Raw genomic sequence first — 21,434 nt, 5'->3', positions numbered from 1 at the left:
TTTATATTTTAAAAATCAGAAAAAAATAAATACTGGAAAACTAAAATTCAAAAAGTAAGACAGAAGTCCCAAGGCCTTAACCCACGTCACCTTCCCTGGAGACCTCCCCTGGAGGTCCTCTCTGAGGTTGTGACTTTCCAGATGTGTCTTACTCCCTGTCTGCTCTTTTCTTTTTTATCGGTTATATTATTTCAAATATATTTTCAACTGAGTTTTAATCTTTATCGTGACTGGTGAGAAGGTTTGTTTATTATTTTTTGCTCATGTAATGCCAGCGTACTAGTCTTTTTATCAGATACATCTTTCCATTCTTTTAACAGTGTCTTCTGTAGTGTAGAAGTGTTTAATGTTAAAGAAATTCAACTTACCAGTTTTTTCCACTCTTACCTTTTTGAAATTCTTTTTTATTGCAGTGCAGTTGATTTACAATGTCAGTTTCAGGTGTGCAGCAGAGATTCAGTTACACATATTTGTACATATACACGTATTTTTCAGATTCTTTTCCATTAGCCGTTATTACAAGAAATTGGGTATAGTTCCCTGTGCTCTGCAGTAGGCTCTTGTTGTTCATCTATTTTATATACAGTATAAATGAAAACAAAGTATTAAACAAGTTAATAAATTATTGAGTACAATTATTGAGCTTGGATTTTGACACACAGACACAGCGTATAGGAACATATTTAAATGACCAAAAATAAACCGCATGTTTATACCCTATTTAATACAATTGCAGGAGCTGTCAAGGTGTAGTACGTCACCACATGTACGCAACGGCTACTGTAAAATGAAATTTTAACAAGTGTGGAGAGTTATAATGCCTGAATTGACCTTAAAAATGCAAACAGTTCATTCAGAGAATATAAAGATTTAATTGTTCTTACTTGCCAGACAGCCTGCATTTCCTCCAGGCCTGAGAAGAGAAAGCTATCAAAGCCTGGTGGCCTTTTCCCGCCAGGGTTCCAAGAGAAGATTAAGCTCGAAAACCCTAAAGCCACGATTCTCCAAGTGAGACCCCAGGCCAGCAGCGACAGCCTCACCTGGAAATTTGTAAGAAGTGCAGATTCTCAGGCCCCAACCACGACAAGCTTAATGGGAGCCATGGAGGGTTGCGTCCAGAAGTTCATGACACAGATAAACAAGATTATACTGTATAGCACAGGGAAATACATACAAGATCTTGTGGTTAGGGTTAGGTTTAGGGTAGCTCACGGTGAAAAAGGAATGCCACAATGAATATATGTGTGTTCATGTATACTGAAAAGTTGTGCTCTACTCTGGAAATTGACAACATTGTAAGCTGACTATAACTCAATAAAATACAATAAGAAAAAAAAAGAAGTTCGTGATACAACACATCCTCTAGGTGATCCGCCGCGGGTGAAGTTCGTGGACGCCCTGACCCTGACCCTTCCCTGTTTCTCCTGCTGCGCATCCAGAGGTACTGGTCACTCGTAGTCTTCAGGGAAATTAGGAAACCGGCATCTTCCCCTTCACCGTTTTCCTTCTGGAGTAACTTGCTTCTTTCTGAATGGCACCATCAGGCAGACCTGGGGGTCAGTGTCGGTGGTGAAGGCTCTCCATTTTCGTTTATCTAGTACGTGCTTCTGGTTCCACACAAACCCAACAGCAACAAACACCCGCATTTACGTCACTGGTTTTATTGAGCACGGTGGTGACGGCTGGAAACAGGGCTTTTATTGGGATGATGAGTAACTGGTGTTCTGAGCAGCGTGTTCCAGAATTCTGCCGGGAAAGGCCACATGGCCCCAGGTACGTGGAAAGTATGTGAAACGTGAGGAAATGAGGTGTCCTCCATGTCCACAGTGGTGTTTGCCTTGTGTGTGACGATTTGAAATAAAGTTGACGAGTCTGGGATCGAGGGTCGGATCGAGGATCTCAGCGCGTTGAAGGGCCCCGACGTTTACCTGGAGATGTCGAGTGGGTGGGTCTGTGTGAGCGCCTGGGGGAGGGGCACAGCTGTGCCGGTGATTATGTGGGTGAAGTGTGTTCTGTTGCCGCTGAAATGAAAAAAAGTAACTTCCTACCAGTGTTTCTTACCATAACCTTAGTATGTTTATTACCAATGTCAGAGGAATTGCGCTGTTTCCAGAGGGGAGTGGTGATGCACTTTTTTGAGTTTGAGATTTACAAATATTAGCCACTATATATAAAAATGGATTTTAAAAAGTTTCTTCTGTACAGCACAGGAGACTGTATTCAATATCTTGTAATAACCTTTAATGAAAAAGAATACGAAAATGAATATATGTATGTGTATGCATGACTGGGACATTGTGCTGTGCACCAGAAATTGACACATTGTAGCTGAATGTACTTCAATTTAAAAAAAAGAAGTATTACGCCATAATGCAATGGTTCCAGCAGCAGGAGCCAAAGGGCTTCCTTCTGAATTTGAATTCTGGCTCTGAAATATACAAGCTCTGTGGTCTTGGGCGTGTTGTTTATTTAATCTCTATGTTGTGGTTTTTGCATCCTTAAAATGAAATTATAGGGACACCTGCATCTCCTAGGTTTGGTATAATCATTAGAAGAGTTAAAAATGTTAAGTTCCTTCAGGTAACATCTGGTCAGAGTAAGCGTTCCGTAGGTAATTAGTGAAACGACATGCAGACAAACTGTCGAGGTACCTGTGTCGAGGTGCCTTTCTTATCGCTACTCCTGTATGTCCAGGGCTGGCAAGCACATTCTCCCGTCTGTGTCATTATGGTATCTGCGTGCTTTCTGTCAACAACGCACCTTTTATCATTAAGCACCTACAGTAGTGGTATCTGTCAATTTCTACCTTAAATAGTTTGTGTTTGGTGTGTCGTTTGTTGATTCAGTGACCAGTTATTTCTAACCTGTTTCGTGTATGACGTTATGTTCGGGAATGTGGAAGTTACAAAAGGAGTGAGAGTTGGTTGTGGATCTCAAGGAGCTGTTTGTAGAGCGGATCAGATGTGCGTGGGATGCAGCAGGGGACTCCGAGTGGAAAGTGGTGCTTCCACCCGAAACAGGAGAGACTGGGGCGTCTCCTCCGTGCTTGGCGATGAAACACGACCGATTCTCAGGAAACCCGGTCAGCAGCTACGAGTGCGACAGGTCAGAAATGTACCTTTGGAAGTTCGGAGCGTCTCTGCGGACAGATCTCAGAGCCACGTCAGACTGAGCTGACCCCAGACCCAGCTCCTTCTGTCTGCGTCTCACGTAAAAGCAGGACAGAAATCACATCAGTTTCGACATCCACTGCGGCACCCTTGAGTTGTAACTTCTGCTGGGTCTGATCTGTGGATCTTCATGATTGGAGGGTGCGGGTCTCACTTCGGTAGATAAAGCTTATATAAGACTGTGACGGGTTAACACGTGGCTCATTTTGCAAGAACGGCACAAGAACTGAAGTTGAGCTCTTCTGGTGTGGTGCTGCCATGGTAAAGCGTTTCCCACGGGCTCTCAGGAGATACTGAAGTCGGGCTCAGTGTCGATTTTACCATTTGACTATGTTTGTTGAAGAACGGAGCAAATAAGCCAAAGAAAACAACCAATTGACTATGCTGGCGGAGAAATGTAAAAATAGTTTCCAGCGAGCATCGAGCCCTTCCTAATAGCCAGGCAGCCCTTTTTTTCCACATCATCCTTGTGACCCGGGCAGTTTGTTTCTCACAGTGGAAGCTCACCTCTCAGCACCCGCAGCACGTGACGTGTCGCGATGCCTTTGATGTAAATACCTACATCTTAGTGAGATGTGGTTTGTGCCTCCAGAGCGTGATGAAACGTGTGTTGGTTCTGTGCTGAGGCCGCAGGGCCTCACCGCAGGGCCTCGCAGTTGGTATTTACACTGGTCTTACGAAGGGGCAGGTGTCTCTGAGCAGCGGTTTGCGAGGAGGGCATCTTGGGACCAGGGTGGAAGTGAACGCGGCCTGTTCTGACGTGTGTGTGTGTGGAGGACGCGTCCCCCCCTCCTGTTGCTAGATGTCTCTCTGCGAAGCATCCATTTCACCTGTTTCTCTTCCATTAAGAGAAAAATCACCTCCAAGTAAATAAAGAATAAAAACCACAGTTTCAGGATTACGACTAAGACAGCACGATTGTCTCTGAAAATTGAGAACACGCTTCTGTATATTGAACAGAAGCTCGCCTTGGTTAACGTTCGAGTGTCCCTGGACGCTTTGCTGCCTTGCCCCAGAGGGCATCCGTCACTGAGGTCCCTGCTAACCACGCACACGGCCGGCTTGTGTCGGCGTGTGGTCAAGTGAACTCTTCCCCAGGGTCCCCAGGAAAAAAGCAGGAGGAGGGACTCAAAAGAAAAAAAAGACGAGAATCCTTTAATTGACAAAGGCTCTCAGGGAAACTGAATTTCCGAGGGCTGTTTGTCCCTGCACGACACGTGTGATGCAACAGGTTCCTGTTTCTGAGGACCCTCATCTTGATGTATTTATAACTTAACGCTGTCGCCTAATTTAGCTTTCAGTATGGAACGTGAAAAAATTACAGTTTCTTGTTGCTTGCTAGTAAATATGTCATTTATACTTGTTTTTGTTCGAACTTGGACCAGACCCTGAGATGCAGAGACAAGCCCTAGGGCAGCTGACTTTACCCCCCATGTGGTCACCCGAGGTCTGCCGGCAGGAGGGCACTTGGGGCCTTTCCAGACTCAAGGGCTCGCCAGTGATCATTGTGATGCTGTGGCTGCACGGCCACGGGGCTGAGGCGACTGGGAAGGCAGCTGTCAGGACAGTGTTTCAGGGTATGTGAGTTCTGTCCAGAAGGATTCGACTTCAGTGCCTGAGCCTCAGGGCTGCGAGGGGACACTGAGAACCTCTGGGGGCTCCTTCCTGAGACGGAAATATGTAAAAGAGGAAAGTGTTACAGAGAAGCTGAAAACTAAAAGGGAGGGAAAATGCTAGGGGAAGAAAAGTACACAGTAGTCTCTGTGGTGGCCAGGGCTGTTATTTGCTCTCCCACCTTGAGGTGGATAGAGATGGCCGTTTCCATCAGATTCAGAGAATTCTTATCTTTTTAACAACTTTTAATGACAGAGTAATATTCATTCAGGAATAAACCATGAATTTTCCTTGTTAAATATATTTACATGTTTTATAATTGCAGAAAATTGTATAATATTCTGAGTCTATCATAAATTACTGCTAGTTACTGGTTATTACAAGATACTGAACATAGTTCCCTGTGCTGTACAGAAGAAACTTTTTAAAATCTATTTTTATATATAGTGGCTAACATTTGTAAATCTCAAACTCGCAAATGTATCCCTTCCCACACCTTTTCCCCCAGTAACCGTAAGACTGTTTACTATGTCTGTGAGCCTGCTTCTATTTTGTAGATGAGTTCACAGTGCCCTTTTTTTCTTTTTTCTTTTAGATTCCACATATGAGTGATAAGGTATTTTTCTTTCTCTTTCTGGCTTACTTCACTTAGAATGACAACCTCCATTTCCACCCATGTTGCTGCAAATGGCATTTTATTCTTCTTTATGGCTGAGTTTAATAACTTTTAATATATAACAAAAGTGGGAGAGCTAATACCAGGGGTTCTTATCTCAGTTTATTGGCTGCACATGTAACCTCACGAATCATGAAACTTGAGCCCGGTGGTCACACCATGATGATCTCCCTGAGCTCGGGTGTCACAGTGGGGAGACTTGTTCCCCACACTCAGGAGAGCCTGAAAAGCGTTAAATCATCACCCAAGTGACAGACATTCCCTGTAAGTCGGTAACTGTCAGGTAGCCTAACTCAGGTGATGTGTCATTATTTAAGATTTAGTGATTTTATCTGAAACATATAATAATACAGCAGTTTAGGCTCAAACGCCCTGCAGTGGAAGACGTGAACTCTGGGACCCCAGGGTTAAAACTGAGATTCAGGGAATAGGAACAAAGAGAGCGAAGGATTGGTGGGAAGTTCAGTGACCCTCCTTGGTTATCACCGTCCTTCTGAGTCAGTGCTCATGCCCTTCTTGCTAATGGCGGTTGTGTCGTCTGTGCGTGACGTTAGCCAGTGTGACCAGAGCTTTCAACCAGACAGCTTCACTAGCCAAGTCCTGAGCTACCTGCCCTGAATGGAAGGATCCGGGGAACCTGCTTCCGGACATGTCATTGTTGAAACAGGTGGTGATGCGGTGCCTCCCAGGTTCCACTGCATCTGCACACGGAGGTCCCGGGGTAGAGGGGGCACTGGAGTTGCTGCCCCGCTGGGCCCCGCCAGGAACACGCACAGATGGTTCTCTGAGCATCAGGGAGGGAGGCCCCCTGTGTCTTGGGGACCACAGGCATCTCAGTCAGGGTGTTCCCAAGGTCCTGGTCAGGGTCTGGCTTCGGTTGGGTAACTTAGGGAGGGTCTGAGGAAGTGGGGCTCACTTTGGGTGGGGTGTCATCAGTACGTGGGCAGTTCTGTGCTGGTGCATCTCAGGAGGCCTTTCAGAAGGAGGGTGTCCCTAAGGCGGGGCCCTCCCTGATGTGCAGTCATCACAGCCGTTTCCCAGGCTCTTGCAGGCGGGGAGATGGTGCGGTCCCCTCACCGGAGGCCCGTAGGCAGGTTTCTCATCACTTACTGCCACAGGGCTGCTCTGAACCCGCCCCTCCGGCTGCCCTGTGGATGTCCCAGCTCTGCTGACACTTCTCTCCAGGGCTCTTTGTCCCTGAAACCACTGATGACCTTCCTCTTTGTCCTTTCTGCTCTCCTTTGGGGCAGGGATGGGGGGCTCCTTTGGGGCCCCACGAGGAATGAGGGACTGCTTGCTCAAGGACGCAGGAATGTGACAGGAGAGCTGAGGGGTCCCAACAGCACACTGTGGGGACAGCCGAAGCGTGTGCTGGTGACAGTCCCCGTGTCCCCGTCCCTCCTGCCCACAGTGCCCGGGCAGCGGGTCGCGGATGGGACGGCCCGGGGCAGGTCGGCCTTCCCCTGTGTTAGAATGTGGAGCCGTCTAGAGGACAAGGGTGACTTCAGGGACAGATGCTGTTACACCCGAGGCTGAAGACCAGGATTAGAGCCAGGTTTGGAAAGTGACAGGAGCGGGGTCCTTTGTAAAAGGAAAATTCACCACCGCTGCCTCTGCAGGAGCTCTGCCGGGGGCGGGGCTTCTGCTCCCCCAGGCCGGGGGTCTGAGTTCCTCCTTACAGGGCGTTTAGCTCTCCTTGCTGGGTTTTCAGCCGTCCAGATCCTTTCTCTCTGATAGCACATGCGGCCTCCCACCCCGAGACTGGGGAGCACAGCTCTGATCTGATTGTGTACCCATGTTAGTGTTCGTTTTACACGTGGTATCTCTGCGTCCATCAACGCCGCCACCGTGTGAGGTGGCTCAGCCCTGCTCAGACACGTGGCAGCTCCGACACCACAAAATCCTTCGCCTGAAAGTGCCTGACGCTGAATTTGCTTTCGCCTGGATTATAATTAACAGCATCCAAACCGCTTACAGGATACACTTGACCGGCGATATTAATCACACGTTCACGGAGAAATTGGCTGTTGCATTTGACTTTTTTGTCTTACGTGATCTTGGCGTCCAGACACTGAGTAAAACTAAGAAGTGGCTTTTTTCACTACGCGCCCTGGACGTTTATTTTCTTGGTGGGTTTAGTCTATAAAGATTTCTCCTTTTCTGTTGGATCTTGCTTCTAAATTTCTGTGGATGTGGAATAAAACCAAGAAACAGTATTTCTTGTCAAGAGGAACAGTTTATTCCAGATAATTAAACCCAGAATTGTTCGAAGAAAACAGAGCAGGAGCATAAATTAGGTTCTGTCACGGGATGTAAGTGGTTCCTCATGCATGGATACCAACAAAGCGGTTTTGTGGGAAGCTTTAAAGAGTCATTAATAGTTTTGAAACTTTTCAAAACTAGCACATTGGAAGAAAGCTACAAGGTTTAGTTCTGAGTTTTTAAAGTGTGCTTCACACATTGACAGATGTTTCATCTTCATATTTGACAGTATTTGAGTTTGCATCTAAGATCTCTGCGTGTGTACTCTGATGAACGCTGGGGCAGGTTTTTTTTTTTTTATTTTTGCATTTGCCCAAATGCCATTTGGAGAGGCAAAGAATAAAATGTAAATGTCAAAATATAATACATTTAGAGAAACAAAAGGAGTCTTCCTGATTACGGTGGGACCTCTTGCCCGTGGAGATCATTTAGAGCTGTGTTGTGACGCGGCCCCAGAGTCAGACTGCGCTGCAGGGAGACCCTCCTCACTCTCCTGCTTAGAACTGGGACACAGCAGATGGTAAGTATTTGCTAAGTCATCAGGGAGGGAAATCATCTAAGTTGGAATTCCTAAATTATTTTGCATTGCAGGTGTGCTGCTAACACTTGGAAGTAACTAATAAAATTAACAGTTAGAAAACTGAAGTGTAATAAAAGTGACAAGTAGAATGGGCTGCAGTAGCAGGTAGCTGGGGCCTGAGCCTCGGCCATGGGGCCCTGTCACGTGGCCTTTCCTCACGTGTAGGTTGAGGCGAAGAGACGCCTGCGTCACGGGCGGATGCCGGTGTTCAGAGAGTGACGGAGCACGGGAAGCGCTGCTCGAGGGGCTGTGGGCCTCGGCCTTGCTGTCACTCTGTGGTTGTGGACTCCAGCAGGTGTTAAGGACTCGGACAGATAACACCAGAGTTTGCATTTTTCTAGAAGCCGTACAGCAGCCTCCAAACATTTAGACCAGCTTTGAATCTGAGAGTAAAGACAGATTCCGTCTCACAGCGGATCTGGTTATGACGTGCTTGCCGGTCTGTCTCCGGGCGGCCACCCTGACTGTCCTGCTCCACCCGGCCTGGCCTTCCCCCTCCCAGCAGGCCTGGTCCTCTTGCACACTCACACTCACACACACCACACACACACAGACACATACACCACACAGACCCACACACACATACCATAGAGACAGACTCCAGACTCACGACTCACACACACACCACACACACCCACACTAGCCCCCCTCCCCCTCACACGAGCTGTGATCCCTGCACTGACCCTGTGGTGCCAGGCTTCCCTGTGTGAATCCCCACTTGCTCCTACAGGAGAGGGGCTCCCACTCCGTGTTCCCTGACCCCGGGCGTGTCAGGCCGAGGCTGATCTCTCACGCCGTCTGTAGCTACGTCGTGTTGCTCCTGCGATGATCTCTGCGCAGACTGTGAATGACGTGAAGACACAGGCTGCGTCTCCGTGTTTTCTCCTCCTGCTGCCAGAGCCACCCAGGGCCTCGACCTGCAGGCTCTTTCGTGAATGTTCATGAAGCCCCCCAACTGCTCCCCTCCTGCCCCTCCCCCTCCCATCCCCTCCCCCTTCCTTCTCCCTTCCCTCCCCTCCCTCCCCTTCCCTCCCCTCCCCCTGCCTTCTCCCTTCCCTCCCCGTCCCTCCCCCTCACTCCCCTCCCTCCCCCTCTCTTCCCCCACCCTTCCCCCACTCCTCCTCTCCCCCTTGCTTCTCCCCTCCGTCCCCCTCCCTTCCCCTTTCCTTCTGTGGATGGACTCACCTGCGATAACCAAGATGGCAGAACCTGAATGAAACCAAACTGATGTAATACAATGGGCCCTGTGACTAATCTTTTCTCACTCAGCACTTCCTTGAGGTTCGGCCTCAGTGATGTGCCAGTGAGGAGCTCAGAGCACCAGTGAGACCGGGACCACAGGTCAGACATCAGCCCGAGTCAGTACACAGTCTGTCACTTCTAGTGCATTCAGAAGACAGGAGAGGGAAGCAGAACTTTTGCTCTAAGACTGACACGTGTAATGTGGACACTGCCTTGTGTTACGTCAGACTGTTGCAGAGGGGGTCTCGTTCCCTTGCAGACGTTCTGGTGATTGGAGCTACAAGACGCAGTTAGGTGAGAACATTTTGTGCATTTGCTTATGAATTTCATTTCTCTCCATCTGACCTGTAGCTTTTCGTCTTCTTTCTACGAGGATGAGATCTCAGTAGCGCAGGATAGTGGACATGCAGGGTTATGTGCGAGTCTGGTGTGAAAAGTGTGTGTGCTTGTGTGTGTGAACACAGACACGCACGGATATACATACATGCTTGTTAAAGAATGCCTAATTATCCTTTCAAAGCTGATCTTTTCAGATTGTAAAATAAATACCAAAGGAATATCATATTTTTAAATTTAAGGCATATTATTTAGTGTCTTCCTTAATATGAAATAAAGTGGGTAAATCTCAACCACACAACTTATGGGTTTTGTTTTTATTTCAGTTGATGAAGTTAAATGCAATTAAAAATTAACTCAATTCCATGCACACTTTTTTTTACATGTGGCAGATTTTCACTTCAGTCTCTGTGTGTGGACTTGATACCCATATGGTAACTTTATTTTTATTGCTGTGGTTCTGAAAGCTACATTATTAACAGGACTATAAATTTTAAACCATTTTTAAGTTTTGGTTGCTCGTATCTGAAGTCACACTTTCCTGATTTTCTAACTATATATCTTGGCTATTAGATGACCTGATGCCAAAAAAAGTCTCAGAGCATAAGCCTAATTAATTAGTAGACACCTGAGAAAATGAACAGCTTGTACTATCTTAAAACTTCATAGATTACTTATTGTGGAAAAGGGTATTCGGAGACATATGGGTTATAATTTTTATATTAGTTTCTCTTGTGTGTAGATGAAGGTTATTTAAAGGTTTTATCGTGTGAGGTTTATTGTAATTAGAGTTGGAAAACACACAGCTCTGTATAGGATTACCTGTGTTGTAAGATTTTGCTGTAATGCACGTTAATGTGAATTTTAGTGCACAGACATGTTTACTTCCCATAACAGGTGCTGCGTTTTGACGACTGCAGACGAGGGAGGAGGGAATGAACTGATAATTGTCTGAAATCACATGCAAATTAGAGGCAGAATATTGTTACTGATTTTATCTCACTTCTTTATCATGAGGGAAAAAATGTCATCTAACGTGATTTTCCTCCAGCTGTCAAGTTAGCTGAAATGCCCTCAGCCTTTTGGAGGAATGATGCTTTGTTATTCATTGGATTCATAGCATTTTGTCAGGAAACACTGCCAACACAAACGCCTGACGTTTGAGGGACCCACCTGTGAGGACCTCTGTCTGCATCACGTCCGTCAGAGCGGCCGGAAGCGGGTTCACTGGTTGGTGCCAGTTTGCAGTCAGTGTGGGGCAGGGACAGAGGTGGGGGCTAAGCGTTGAGAAGCCTTCATTGGGAGCAGTTTGACATGAACATTTGTATTGGTCTGTATTTAGATCGATTAACTCCGATAGTGATGGATTTGGGTCTGTGTCTTCTGTGTGTCTTTTTGCTTCATTTTAATGATTCATTTTGTTGTATTTTACTAGAGGCTCATTCTGCAGTGGTTTGGGAAAAGTAACCAGTCTTGCCCGTGGACAGTTTCTGGGGCCCCGCTGCACTGCCCAGGAGGGGCAGTGATGTTATGGAGTCTAGAGATGAGAGAGGCGGGGAGATTTGAAATTCCTCGTCTAGAAAACCTTGACAGTACAAAGCTGAAGTGTTCTCGGTCCACTGAGGAGTTTCCAGCCCCTCTGACCTCAAGGGTCCCCATTCTGGTGGGCCTGCTTCTGGGCTTGGATGGGGTGGGTCCAGCCAGTCACTTCTAAGCAGTAAAAGGGGTGGTGGTGCTGTGATGTCTGAGGTCAGTGCAGACCATCTTCTGTCCTTGGCTCCTGGTCAGAGCCCCCGTGAGCTGCCCCATGTGGCCGGGGAGGCACTGAGCCGGTGAGGAGCTGGAACCCCCAGTCTGAGGGTACAAGGGAGGGATCTTGCCAAAAACGCACAACAGATTGGAAGCCCCTTCTTGGTCAAGCGTCCGGGAGGGAGTGAAGCCCGGGTGGCACCTTGACTGCACCTCAGAGAGACTTCGAGGTGGTCCCGCCGAGCCCAGACCCCTCACCTTCCAGAACCGCACCACGCGGGCCGGGCGCTCTCTCTCCCCCCAGGGCACAGAGTGGGCTCCTGGGGGTGTGTTTTAGCCGCCGTCCTGCGCGTGGTCCTGTACTGACTGCAGTTCCTGTGCTTGGCTTTCTGGTACCTGGGCTGTTTTTAAATATGCTGTGTTGATGGTTTTGGTGGTATTACTATTGTTCCAGTTTTAAGGGGTCTGAAGTTTAAACCTTAAATTTTGGAACAAACCATGATATATATACATGAATAAGTTTTTGAATTGAGCAAAGGGTTCTTCTTTCAGAAATAACTCTAGCTCAGTCATGCCACAGAGGAAAAAGGTACCAGTCACAAAGTGAAGCTTCTGGGGCAAGAAAAGACTGCAGTTTAGTCCAAAGGTTTTACCCGCCAGTGAGCGATGATGTGACACTTTGACTGTAGGTAACAGCAGCTGTGCGCCGGGATCTGGATTTACACACGAGGAAATAAAATTACAGCAGTAAGCATGAAAGCAAACTGAACATTGTCTTAAACACAAAAATGGAAACTCAGTGGGAGCAAAGCAGCTTTCGATTAGTGTCTAAAAATAGAAATGTTCAAAAAGGCGTTCCTGAGTGCTCGTGGCATAGGGACCAGCGGGAGTGGTTGGAGTTTACTCGTAAACACGTCCTCCCGCTGCTCAGTCTGGGTCGGGTCTGAGGAGCCTAGTTTTGCTGTTGGAGGAAAACAAAGCACAGAAATAAACTCTCCCTCAATAATGAACCAAGTACTAGCCTTTGTTTCTTACCATCGTGCATTTAAAAGAGATGAACACTGTTTCCAAAGGAGATTGGTTGGCCCGTCTCTCTTCCCCCGAAGATGACCGGGGGCAGCACCTCTGGCCCTCATTCTGGATGCAGCCATGACTGTCCTGTTCGGGTGGAATTTGAGACCAGGAGCCTGTTTCTCTCACTGGCCTGTAATGGTCGTGTGATTACGTGGAAGCAAGCCTTAAACAGGGGTCTGAGGGTCAGGGTTGCCCAGGTGGGAAGTGGGTCTGGATGCAGGGGGCTTGAGGGGAGGAGGATGGAGGGAGGGAGCAGAGTCGGGGTGAGCAGAAGGGCCCCAGAGAAGCCAGGACAGAGTGAGGCTGACCCCCGCCTGCAGGGTCGAGGTGCCGAGGATGCCCCAGCGTCTCTGCGGGTCACGTGGCCCCATTCCAGGGCCTGACCCGTCACCCAGCATCAGATTCCTGGGAGGACCGACCCGGTAAGGACTTGCTGTACGGGTTGCAGCTTAAATCCCACACACAAGGGCGCTTGGAGGTCCCGGCTGTGCGTGCGCACAGAGCTGTCCACTTCTCCGTCTGCACAACTGACTGCGTGAGCCGGGGCTCCCCAGCTCTTAGTCATTCTCTGAGGAACCAGCCCCAAACTTAGTGGCTTAGAACCATAGTCTCTTCTCTCTCGTGGTTCTGAGTCCTGACTGTGCTGGCTCGGTATTTGTCACTTGGAGTCTCTAGGAAATGCTGGCAGTTGACTCTGGATGCCATCTGGGCGCTGGGAGGGCACGGGGCCATGGCTTCTCTCCCCGTGGCTAATGACAGCTTCTTGCACACTGGCCTTGGACCTTGTTCCTGAGACCATCTGCCCTGTGTTCTGCGGGTCCTGTAAGTCAGGGAGGCCAGACAGTGTCCAGGAGGGGAGGGCGCACCTCAGCTGAGGGCGGGAGGAGCCCCCCCCCTCTTGGGGGGCCTCCTCCTGCCCGTCAGGGCCTGCGGGGTCCTCATTCCCAGAGCAGGAGGCACCGTGGAGCTGACCTTCTGGGTCTCTGTGTCCGACCTGAGCTTGGCGAGCTCTCCCCCACCTGACCGTCCCGTCAGCAGCCCTGGCTCTCACAGGAAAGGCTGATCTCCTCGAAGTCCCCGGCCATGTATCACTGTTCTCTCCTTCCTTCGCATCTGCTGGAAGCAAGGTGAATGGTCATGGAATCACTGGACAAAATCAGCTCCTGAGTCTCTGATGCCACACTGACTGATGAGCAGGGTTACTCTTCACGTCCGTGCGGATGCAGAAGTCGGGGCCATGGGGAGACCCCGTGGGCTTCTTTCCTACGGCCTGAGCCACGCCATGCTGGCTTCCCAGCATGTGCCGCGTAGTGTACTTACATCTGCTTTTCCTAGGGTGTCCCTTTAACAAAGATATTCATCTTTAACATAATGGTCAGTGACACTTACTAGAATGTTTTCCTGGCTGTGATAAGAGGGGGAAATTGTGAGCTAGAACTGTATTAATGCTTTGCTTATTTTATCTAATTTAATCTTACAGAGATTCAGGGCTTTATTATTAGTCTCAATTTTCAGAACAGAAAACTTAAGAGTTGAACGATCAGAGTAAGTGGTAGATACAGAGTTTAAATGTGGGCTTTCTTTTTCAGAATCTTCACTCTTGGCCCCGATGCCCTGGTATATGTGCCTCTTTTTTTCTCTTTCTTCTTATTCTTTCATTCTGACTCATTAATTGAAGTTGTCAAGTTAGGATTTGAAAATCTGTACCAAGATAAGTTTAGCTTTAAACCTTCATAATTCTTATTTCCGGTATCTTCTTAAATTTTCATTTTTTGTCATAATTTATTCGTATATTTGAAACGTAACAGTTATATGAATGACATCACTGATGAAACACTATTGCTTTTATTTTAAACAGTGTGTCACTAATGAAATACAATGTACAAATTCTTCACATAATAACACAGTTATAAATGCCTTACACTGTGAATGTGTACGATCCGGGGGGACTCTGTCAGTTAAAAGCAGGACTAGGAGAGAACCGTGGGGGGGGCTGTCTCCGCGCTGACTCAGGTGCGGCGCTGACGCCATCACTTCAGGGGAGAGGTCACTGCAAAACCGTAAAATGAAGTGTCAGTACGTGTAGTTGGTAATACCACAGATGTGTATTTATTTACCTATCTTTGTCTCTGGGGCTAAGATTTCTACGTTTCCAAAGTCATTTATAAGGTAGTTGTGAAATCTGACCGATCTTATACCACATAGTTTTTTGGGGGGGGAGTGGCAGAGATTGACTGAAACAAATCTGCCTTGTGAGATGTCTCATACACTCAAATATTATTTATATGTAATTTAAGTGGTATAGACAGACACTAATGACATGTGTCCCTGTAATAGACTCATCTATGTAAAACATGTACGTATGCGTTTATGTGTAAGTGTGTATCTCAGCATGGGCATGTGCGTATATTTAGTGTGTGTGTTCCAGTTGGACGACTAATGACTAATGAAATTTCAGATGTTCTGAGATCAGACTTCAGGCAGAGGCGGGAAGCACTGTGGAAACACTGTCGCCTGAACTGTCTTGGTGTGGGTTGCCCGTGAAACCCCCCCCCCCCAGAACTGTTGTACTTTGAGGGTATGAGCGTGCTGTTTCAGAAACACCCATGGTTGATAATCATCCCTTTAACCCTCACTTTATTTTTGCAACGTCTCCAAAAGTATTATGTTCTGTCTCATTTTATAATTGTGTCATAATTTTCCTACAGCTTAAAACACTTTTTAGCAGCTGTTTAACATAAATGGCAGAACTCTTAAGGGAACCTGGGACAGAGCTGTGTCCAGTGGCCATCAGCAGTATCTCTCGTGATGATTATTTGAAAGTGTCACGTGTGCTGGCAGCTCTTCTCAGATGCGTGTTTCAGGGAGGTTTCACTGTCTCCGCGGCCGGGCACAGGGCGCCGGGCAGGTGGGTCGGTGCTGGCTGCGTGACGTCTGAATGTTGGTCTTAGGTTCCTCTCGAGCCCCCAGACCCCACTGTCCCTGATCGACCTCAGCTGGGTCACACACTAGGATCGTGGAGGACTGGACCTGACCTGGTTTCCTCTGCCCCACGATCCTTTGGCTCTGGGAGAATTTATCACTGTAGATTTCCAAGTGAGTGAATGGACTGGACAGTTCATCGTAGGGTATAAACTTGTCCTGGCTGCTTCATCTGGACAAAGCCTGGTTCTCAACAGCTGTGACACCAGTGTGTCTATTCTGGGAACAGCGTTTATTCCCAATGAGAAAGTACTTGGCCGGGCAGTCCGTGTGAGGGATTTGTTATAACCTGTTACTAACCTACGAGAGCACAGACCTCTGAAGGGATGATGAGCGATGGTGGGTCTGTCACACAGAGTAGACAGCATTAAATATTTCAGCAAAACATATTAGTGCAGTTGTGAAATGCTCTCAATAAAATGATACACAGAAATGTGGATATAAAATTTAGCCTATAATATGATCTCAATATAATCAAACATTTGTGAAGAAAAATCGGTTACTGTTAGCAGTTCTTTGCTGTAGGATAATTTGATTTATTTGTCTTTCTATATTTCCCAATAATTCCACATCACTGTTCTCAGTAGGTGGGTTTCCCCTTGGTTAGGCATTTGGCAATGTTTGGTGACATTCTGTTTGTCACATCTTGGGGGAGATCACTGCTGGTACCTCATGGATAGAGGCCAGGGATGCTGGCAGACAGTCTGCTCAAATTGTCAGTAATGCTGGGGGGATGGGGTGGGGGGCTGTGCTCTATGTTAGATATGTATCTTATTTAAAGTTAGGAAAAATAGGATATTAATACCAGAAGGAAAAGGCTTAAATGATAGGATACAGAAATCAATTTTTTTTATGCAGACTACATTTAAAAAAAAACTATCAAATATTATTCACTTAAATACAAGAAACTGTAGAGATGCAGCATTCACTTCTGGTCGTCGCTGTAATTCATGGTCTGAGCTTCGGAACGTGAGCTTTGCCAGGTGGGAGCCTCGGGCTTGGCCTTCATCATCGGAACCTGAATTTCCCCAGTTGTGAGCTTTTCTGGAGTTTGTTTTCTTAATCCTCGGTTCGCTTATTTCTGGATCTAAATTGAAGCCTGAGAACAACCCATATTCAGTAAAGCTTTTGAGACAAAAGAAATTCGCCTGAATAAACACTTATGTGAAAATACTTTTATTACTCGTCCTGGCAAAATTCCTAAGATTTAATGAGGTGAAACCATTTTCAGAAAAAAAGCAAAAAAAGGAAGAGGTCTAGTGATGTGAGAACACAGAGGGAAAAGAGCTGCCAGGCCGAGTGCTCTGCGGGTCGGGGGCGGGTCGGATGGCCGCTGCCGAGATGCCCTCGACACAACCCGAAACAGGTCGTGTCCACATTATGATTATAGATTTTCATCTGGCTTTGGGCCCAGAATAACCCAACACGATCGTGTCATTGTGAAGGGCATTAGTTACGCGTGGTCGAGATTCAGTTTTCCAGTGTGTTGATTTGTGCACAAGCCCACTTAGTTCCCACTGTTCTGTGCGGATGGTGAGCCTTTCAAACACTCTGTCGTCTCCAAGGTGCTGTTTCCCCGTCACATCTTCAGCATCAGCTCCACAGCTGCACCAGCCTTTCTGAGCCCAAAGATGGTCACATGGGTGGGGTCACCGCTGTGATGTAAACTTACTGCATCTCTTTGGATGGTGGCCCTGGTGGCTGTGCTACGTCAGAAAGCCTGAGACAACAGCAAAAGTACCTGCCTTCTGGCCTTAACGACAGTCCTCAGTGCTGGCTTTTCTCTGCATCCAACAGTTGACATTTTGGGGAGGGTTGCAGTTGAGCATCACTTTCAGAAACATTACGAGGAGCCCATGACTCTTCCTAGAAAATCAGGGAAACTGCGGGACATGCTCAGTAGTCACGAGAACCCATCCAGAGCTGGTGCTGACCAGGGACACTCAGGGCGACCTCGGCCCTCGTGATGAGCAGCCTTGCTGGAGTACCTGTTCACGCCCCCAGTGGGCTGGCCTGTTCCGTTTTGTCATTAAGCCCCACACCACCCTCACCAGATAGGTGGCTGTCACTTTTCCAGCGTTAGTCACAACGCTCTGTGGTTCAGGGCCGTTCCTCTGGAGTGACGCAGCTGAATGCGGTGAAGGCAGACTTGCAGTTCAAGGGCTCTGTCTCCCAGGCCCGGAGCACGTGCTCAGTCTGGCTGCTGTTTACCCTTTGGGGAAACTCAAACCCTCTCTGTGCTTGGAACAGATGACAGGGAGATGTCCTTTAAAAATAAAAGTTACTAAAAAAGTGAGTTAAATCCTCAGCTGAAGTTTAAGAATTTGCGTGGAGGTATTTCATTTGAAAACTTAGTTTCCCAAAACTTCCAGTGCGCTACAATTATTTTAAAAAGAGAAATTTAAAGAAGAGACCAAACAGTCAATGTTTGTTTAATTCTCCGGTGTTGTTACCCACCCTTAATCTCATCCTGGGCGATTCAGTGCAGAACCTGCCAGCGTGCTTGCCCTAAGATGCTCCTCCCTTGTTATGACCCCATCTCAACTTCAATGGGTGTCTTCTGTGGTTTTCCTTTCCTTCCTTCATTTGGAGTTGGAGAGGTGGGAGTGCAAAAGGTTATTCATCACAATAAGGAAAAGTTTTTTTTTTTAACAATCTGAAATTGTTGAATAAATAAATTAGTGTGTTTCTTTCCATAATTAAAACGTGCTACCTTCCCCTCTTGGTAAGTGGAGGGTATCAGGAAAGAGGTTAGGAGAGGGACTCGGAGACCCTCTGCTTGGCCTTTTGGGTGCCTGATGTTTGGAGGTGTCCAGTGGACCAGCCTCGGTGGGTTTGGAGGATGGAGCTGGGGTCGCTTCATCACGGAGCATCACGTGATGTGCACCGTTTCTCAGAGCTTATTAATGTGAACAGTGAAATCTGTTCTGTTTGCATAAAAGGTGATCCGTTTGAGATGCCTTTACCAGGTGTTTATGGTGGTAAAAACTGAATAAAGTCGAGTCAGTGGATTCGGCTTTGCGCTTGTCAGTACCTGTGGCCCCACTTCTGTGTTGTACGTTCACATTTACTAAAATGCAGTCAGTCAGTGTGTTGTTATGATTCTTTCTCGAATCGAAGATTTAACCTTTAGGCAAGATTTAATTAGGCGTGCATCTTTTTCAAGCTTCCCAGTGCATTTTGATGAATTTGTCAGTGAATTACGTGTGGCTGATGTATATAAAATACATGTATATCATCTGGGCTTGTGCAGACGTCCCTGGTGTTCCCCCTGCTGCGGTAACTGGTTCATTTACTGTTGTCCTGGTGCAAAGTGTAATTGGAAACTGGTAGATACTTCAATAAGCCGATTAGCTTCGGATAACTATTTGCATGTTATCCTGCACGTTGCAAGTACTGAATTGCAGTATTTCAGTGATGTGGCAGCCAAAACAGTTAAATTGTTGTAGTGAACAATGACTTGCAATGAGAATGAACACATTTCTTGAAAGACTCTTCTGTGACATGTAAACAGTGTGTTCCTGTTTGATAACTACTGTTTTTCTCTTGTTCCTTTTTTGTTTTTTATTTATTTATTTTTTATAATTTGCTGCTTGGCATTGTAGGAAGTGGAGGTTTGTATTCAGCTTCTGTATTTCATATTTTATCTTAGATTTTATATGAATCTCTACCTTTTAATTACTCACAATACACTCAAGTCATGTTATTTTTCTCTTTAGGATGATTATTTCCGCACTTGGAGTCCAGGAAAGACCTTTGAGCCAGGTAAGAACCTAATTATTTTAAAATAAATTGTTTTACATGTTTACAATTACTGTACTTAAAAACATGATGATTGTCTGGTTAGATTTTAAAATACTAAATAGGAGAGCTTAGATGAATGAAGAATTTCACACGGTAGTAACTTTCATTTCAGAATAATACAATTAGAAATAAATCAGTTATCGTGGCTGTGTCAAGCTGTCTCTCATTTCAGAGTCATGTCCTAGATTACTGACCTGCTGGGTCTTAGTGAGACCAGAAGGGAAGGTCTTGCAGGGGACGCTGCGTACACCGTTCATGGTTCTGGCACGCTCTCTTGAGACAAAGGCACAGGGCACGCACACACGGGGGCAGGAGCGCTGCCCTGGCTGCAGCGAGGATGGAGACGCCAGTCTCAGCACGATCATAATTACCTCAGTAACTAAACAGATCTGTTTACCAAACCGTACACTATTAGAGCCAGACCCTTCCTTCCAAAGTTTGAAACAAAAGACATTTCTGCTTTACATTGGCTACAGTCACCTCACAAAGGATGGTGCGCCATGAAGCACTATCATTTAAAAGTCGGAATGGTTTTTTAAAATGAGCCTTGATATCCAAACTTGTGACTTGATATTTGGGATGAATCCTGAACAGCCACCCTCTGAGTGAAAACCATCCTGGATGGGCCTGGACGGGGACTGCGGTCAACCAGATGTGAACCTTCAGTCACACCCTGTCCCCCCGTAACGTTACTTCCTTTGCTGTGTAACTCACGTGACTTCCCTGTTACCATCCAGTGCTAATTTGTGGTAGGTTGGGGAAAGGCACTGAGAGGCAGGCCAGCCTTGGCTCTGGCTCCACACCCTGCCCTCTGCAGAGCTTGTGCGCTCACAGATGGAAGGTTCCTGGCAGCCATGCATCCAGCACGGCTGTTGGTGTCATTTTTCGAGCTCCATGTCCTCATTTCCTGTCTTGTGTCCCATTTTGGTAATTCTTGCGTGATTTCAAACGTGTTGGTCTGTGATCAGTGATGTGACAATTGTGGTTGTTTTGGGCACCAGGGCCTGCACCCCTAGAAGACTGCGAACTTAGTAACTGTGTGTGTGCTGACCACTCCACCCACTGCCGTCCCCGTCTCTCCCTGTCCTCAGGCAGCAGGGAAACTAGGACAGTTAGTGACCCGCTGGTCTCCTCCGAGTGTCCAAGGGGAAGGACAGGTCACATGTCTCTCTGCTCTAAATCGAGAGCTGGACGTGACTACGCTCAGCGAGGAAGGCACATCAAAAGCTGAGATGGGCCAAAAGCTGGGCCTCTTGGGCCAAACAGCCAAGTTGTGACGGCAAAGGAACGTTCTCGAAGGAAGTTAGACGTGTGGCTCCGGTGAACGCAGGAATGAGAAGAAAGCCAAACAGCCTTCTTGCTGATGCGGGGACGATTTAGGGGCTGGAGAGAAGACCCAGCCAGAAGCAGCACCCACTTCGGACGAAGCCTCGCCTGGAGTCAGGCCCCAGCTCTGCTCGGTCTGTGCCTTCCGGGAGGCGAGGAAGTTGCAGGGGGAAAGGCTGAAGCCGGCAGCAGTTGGTCCATGAGGTTTAAGGAGAGACGTCGTCTCCATGGCACCGCAGTGCAGGTGGGGCAGCAGGTGCTGATAGAGAAGCTGCAGCCGGTTCTCCAGAAGGTCCAGCTCAGGTCGTGCTCGAAGGGCCCGCTGAACACAGAACTTTCTTATGTGGATGAAACAGCCTCTGTTGGAAGAGATGCCGCTGGGGATTTTCAGAGCTGGAGGCAAGTCAGTGCCTGGCGTCAGAGCATCAAGACAGGCTGACTCTCTCACTAGGGGCCAACGCAGCGGGCGACTTGGAGTTGAACTCAGTGCTCAGTTGCCATCTGAACACCCTACGGCCCGTAGGTTTACGCTCAGCCTGCTCTGCCTGCGCTGTGTGCCTGGAACGGCAGGGCTGGATGGCAGCACATCTGTGTACAACACAGTTGCTGAATATTTTAA

The 21,434-nt window shown here is 47.4% G+C and overlaps 1 protein-coding gene across 1 annotated transcript in view; it reads left to right on the top strand.

Annotated features, from left to right (window-relative positions):
- Window positions 1-21,434, top strand: part of SPOCK3 (SPARC (osteonectin), cwcv and kazal like domains proteoglycan 3) — a 131,368-nt gene that overhangs the window by 11,125 nt on the left and 98,809 nt on the right. Inside the window, 2 exon segments of the mRNA XM_032470773.1 lie at window positions 19,291-19,299; window positions 19,405-19,450. Coding sequence (XP_032326664.1) covers window positions 19,291-19,299; window positions 19,405-19,450 — 55 coding nt within the window.

Source organism: Camelus ferus, chromosome 31, assembly GCF_009834535.1.
Source record: "Camelus ferus isolate YT-003-E chromosome 31, BCGSAC_Cfer_1.0, whole genome shotgun sequence".
Taxonomy (NCBI): domain Eukaryota; kingdom Metazoa; phylum Chordata; class Mammalia; order Artiodactyla; family Camelidae; genus Camelus; species Camelus ferus.
Note: the sequence above shows the minus strand (reverse complement) of the source record. Positions and strands in the feature narration are given on the sequence as shown.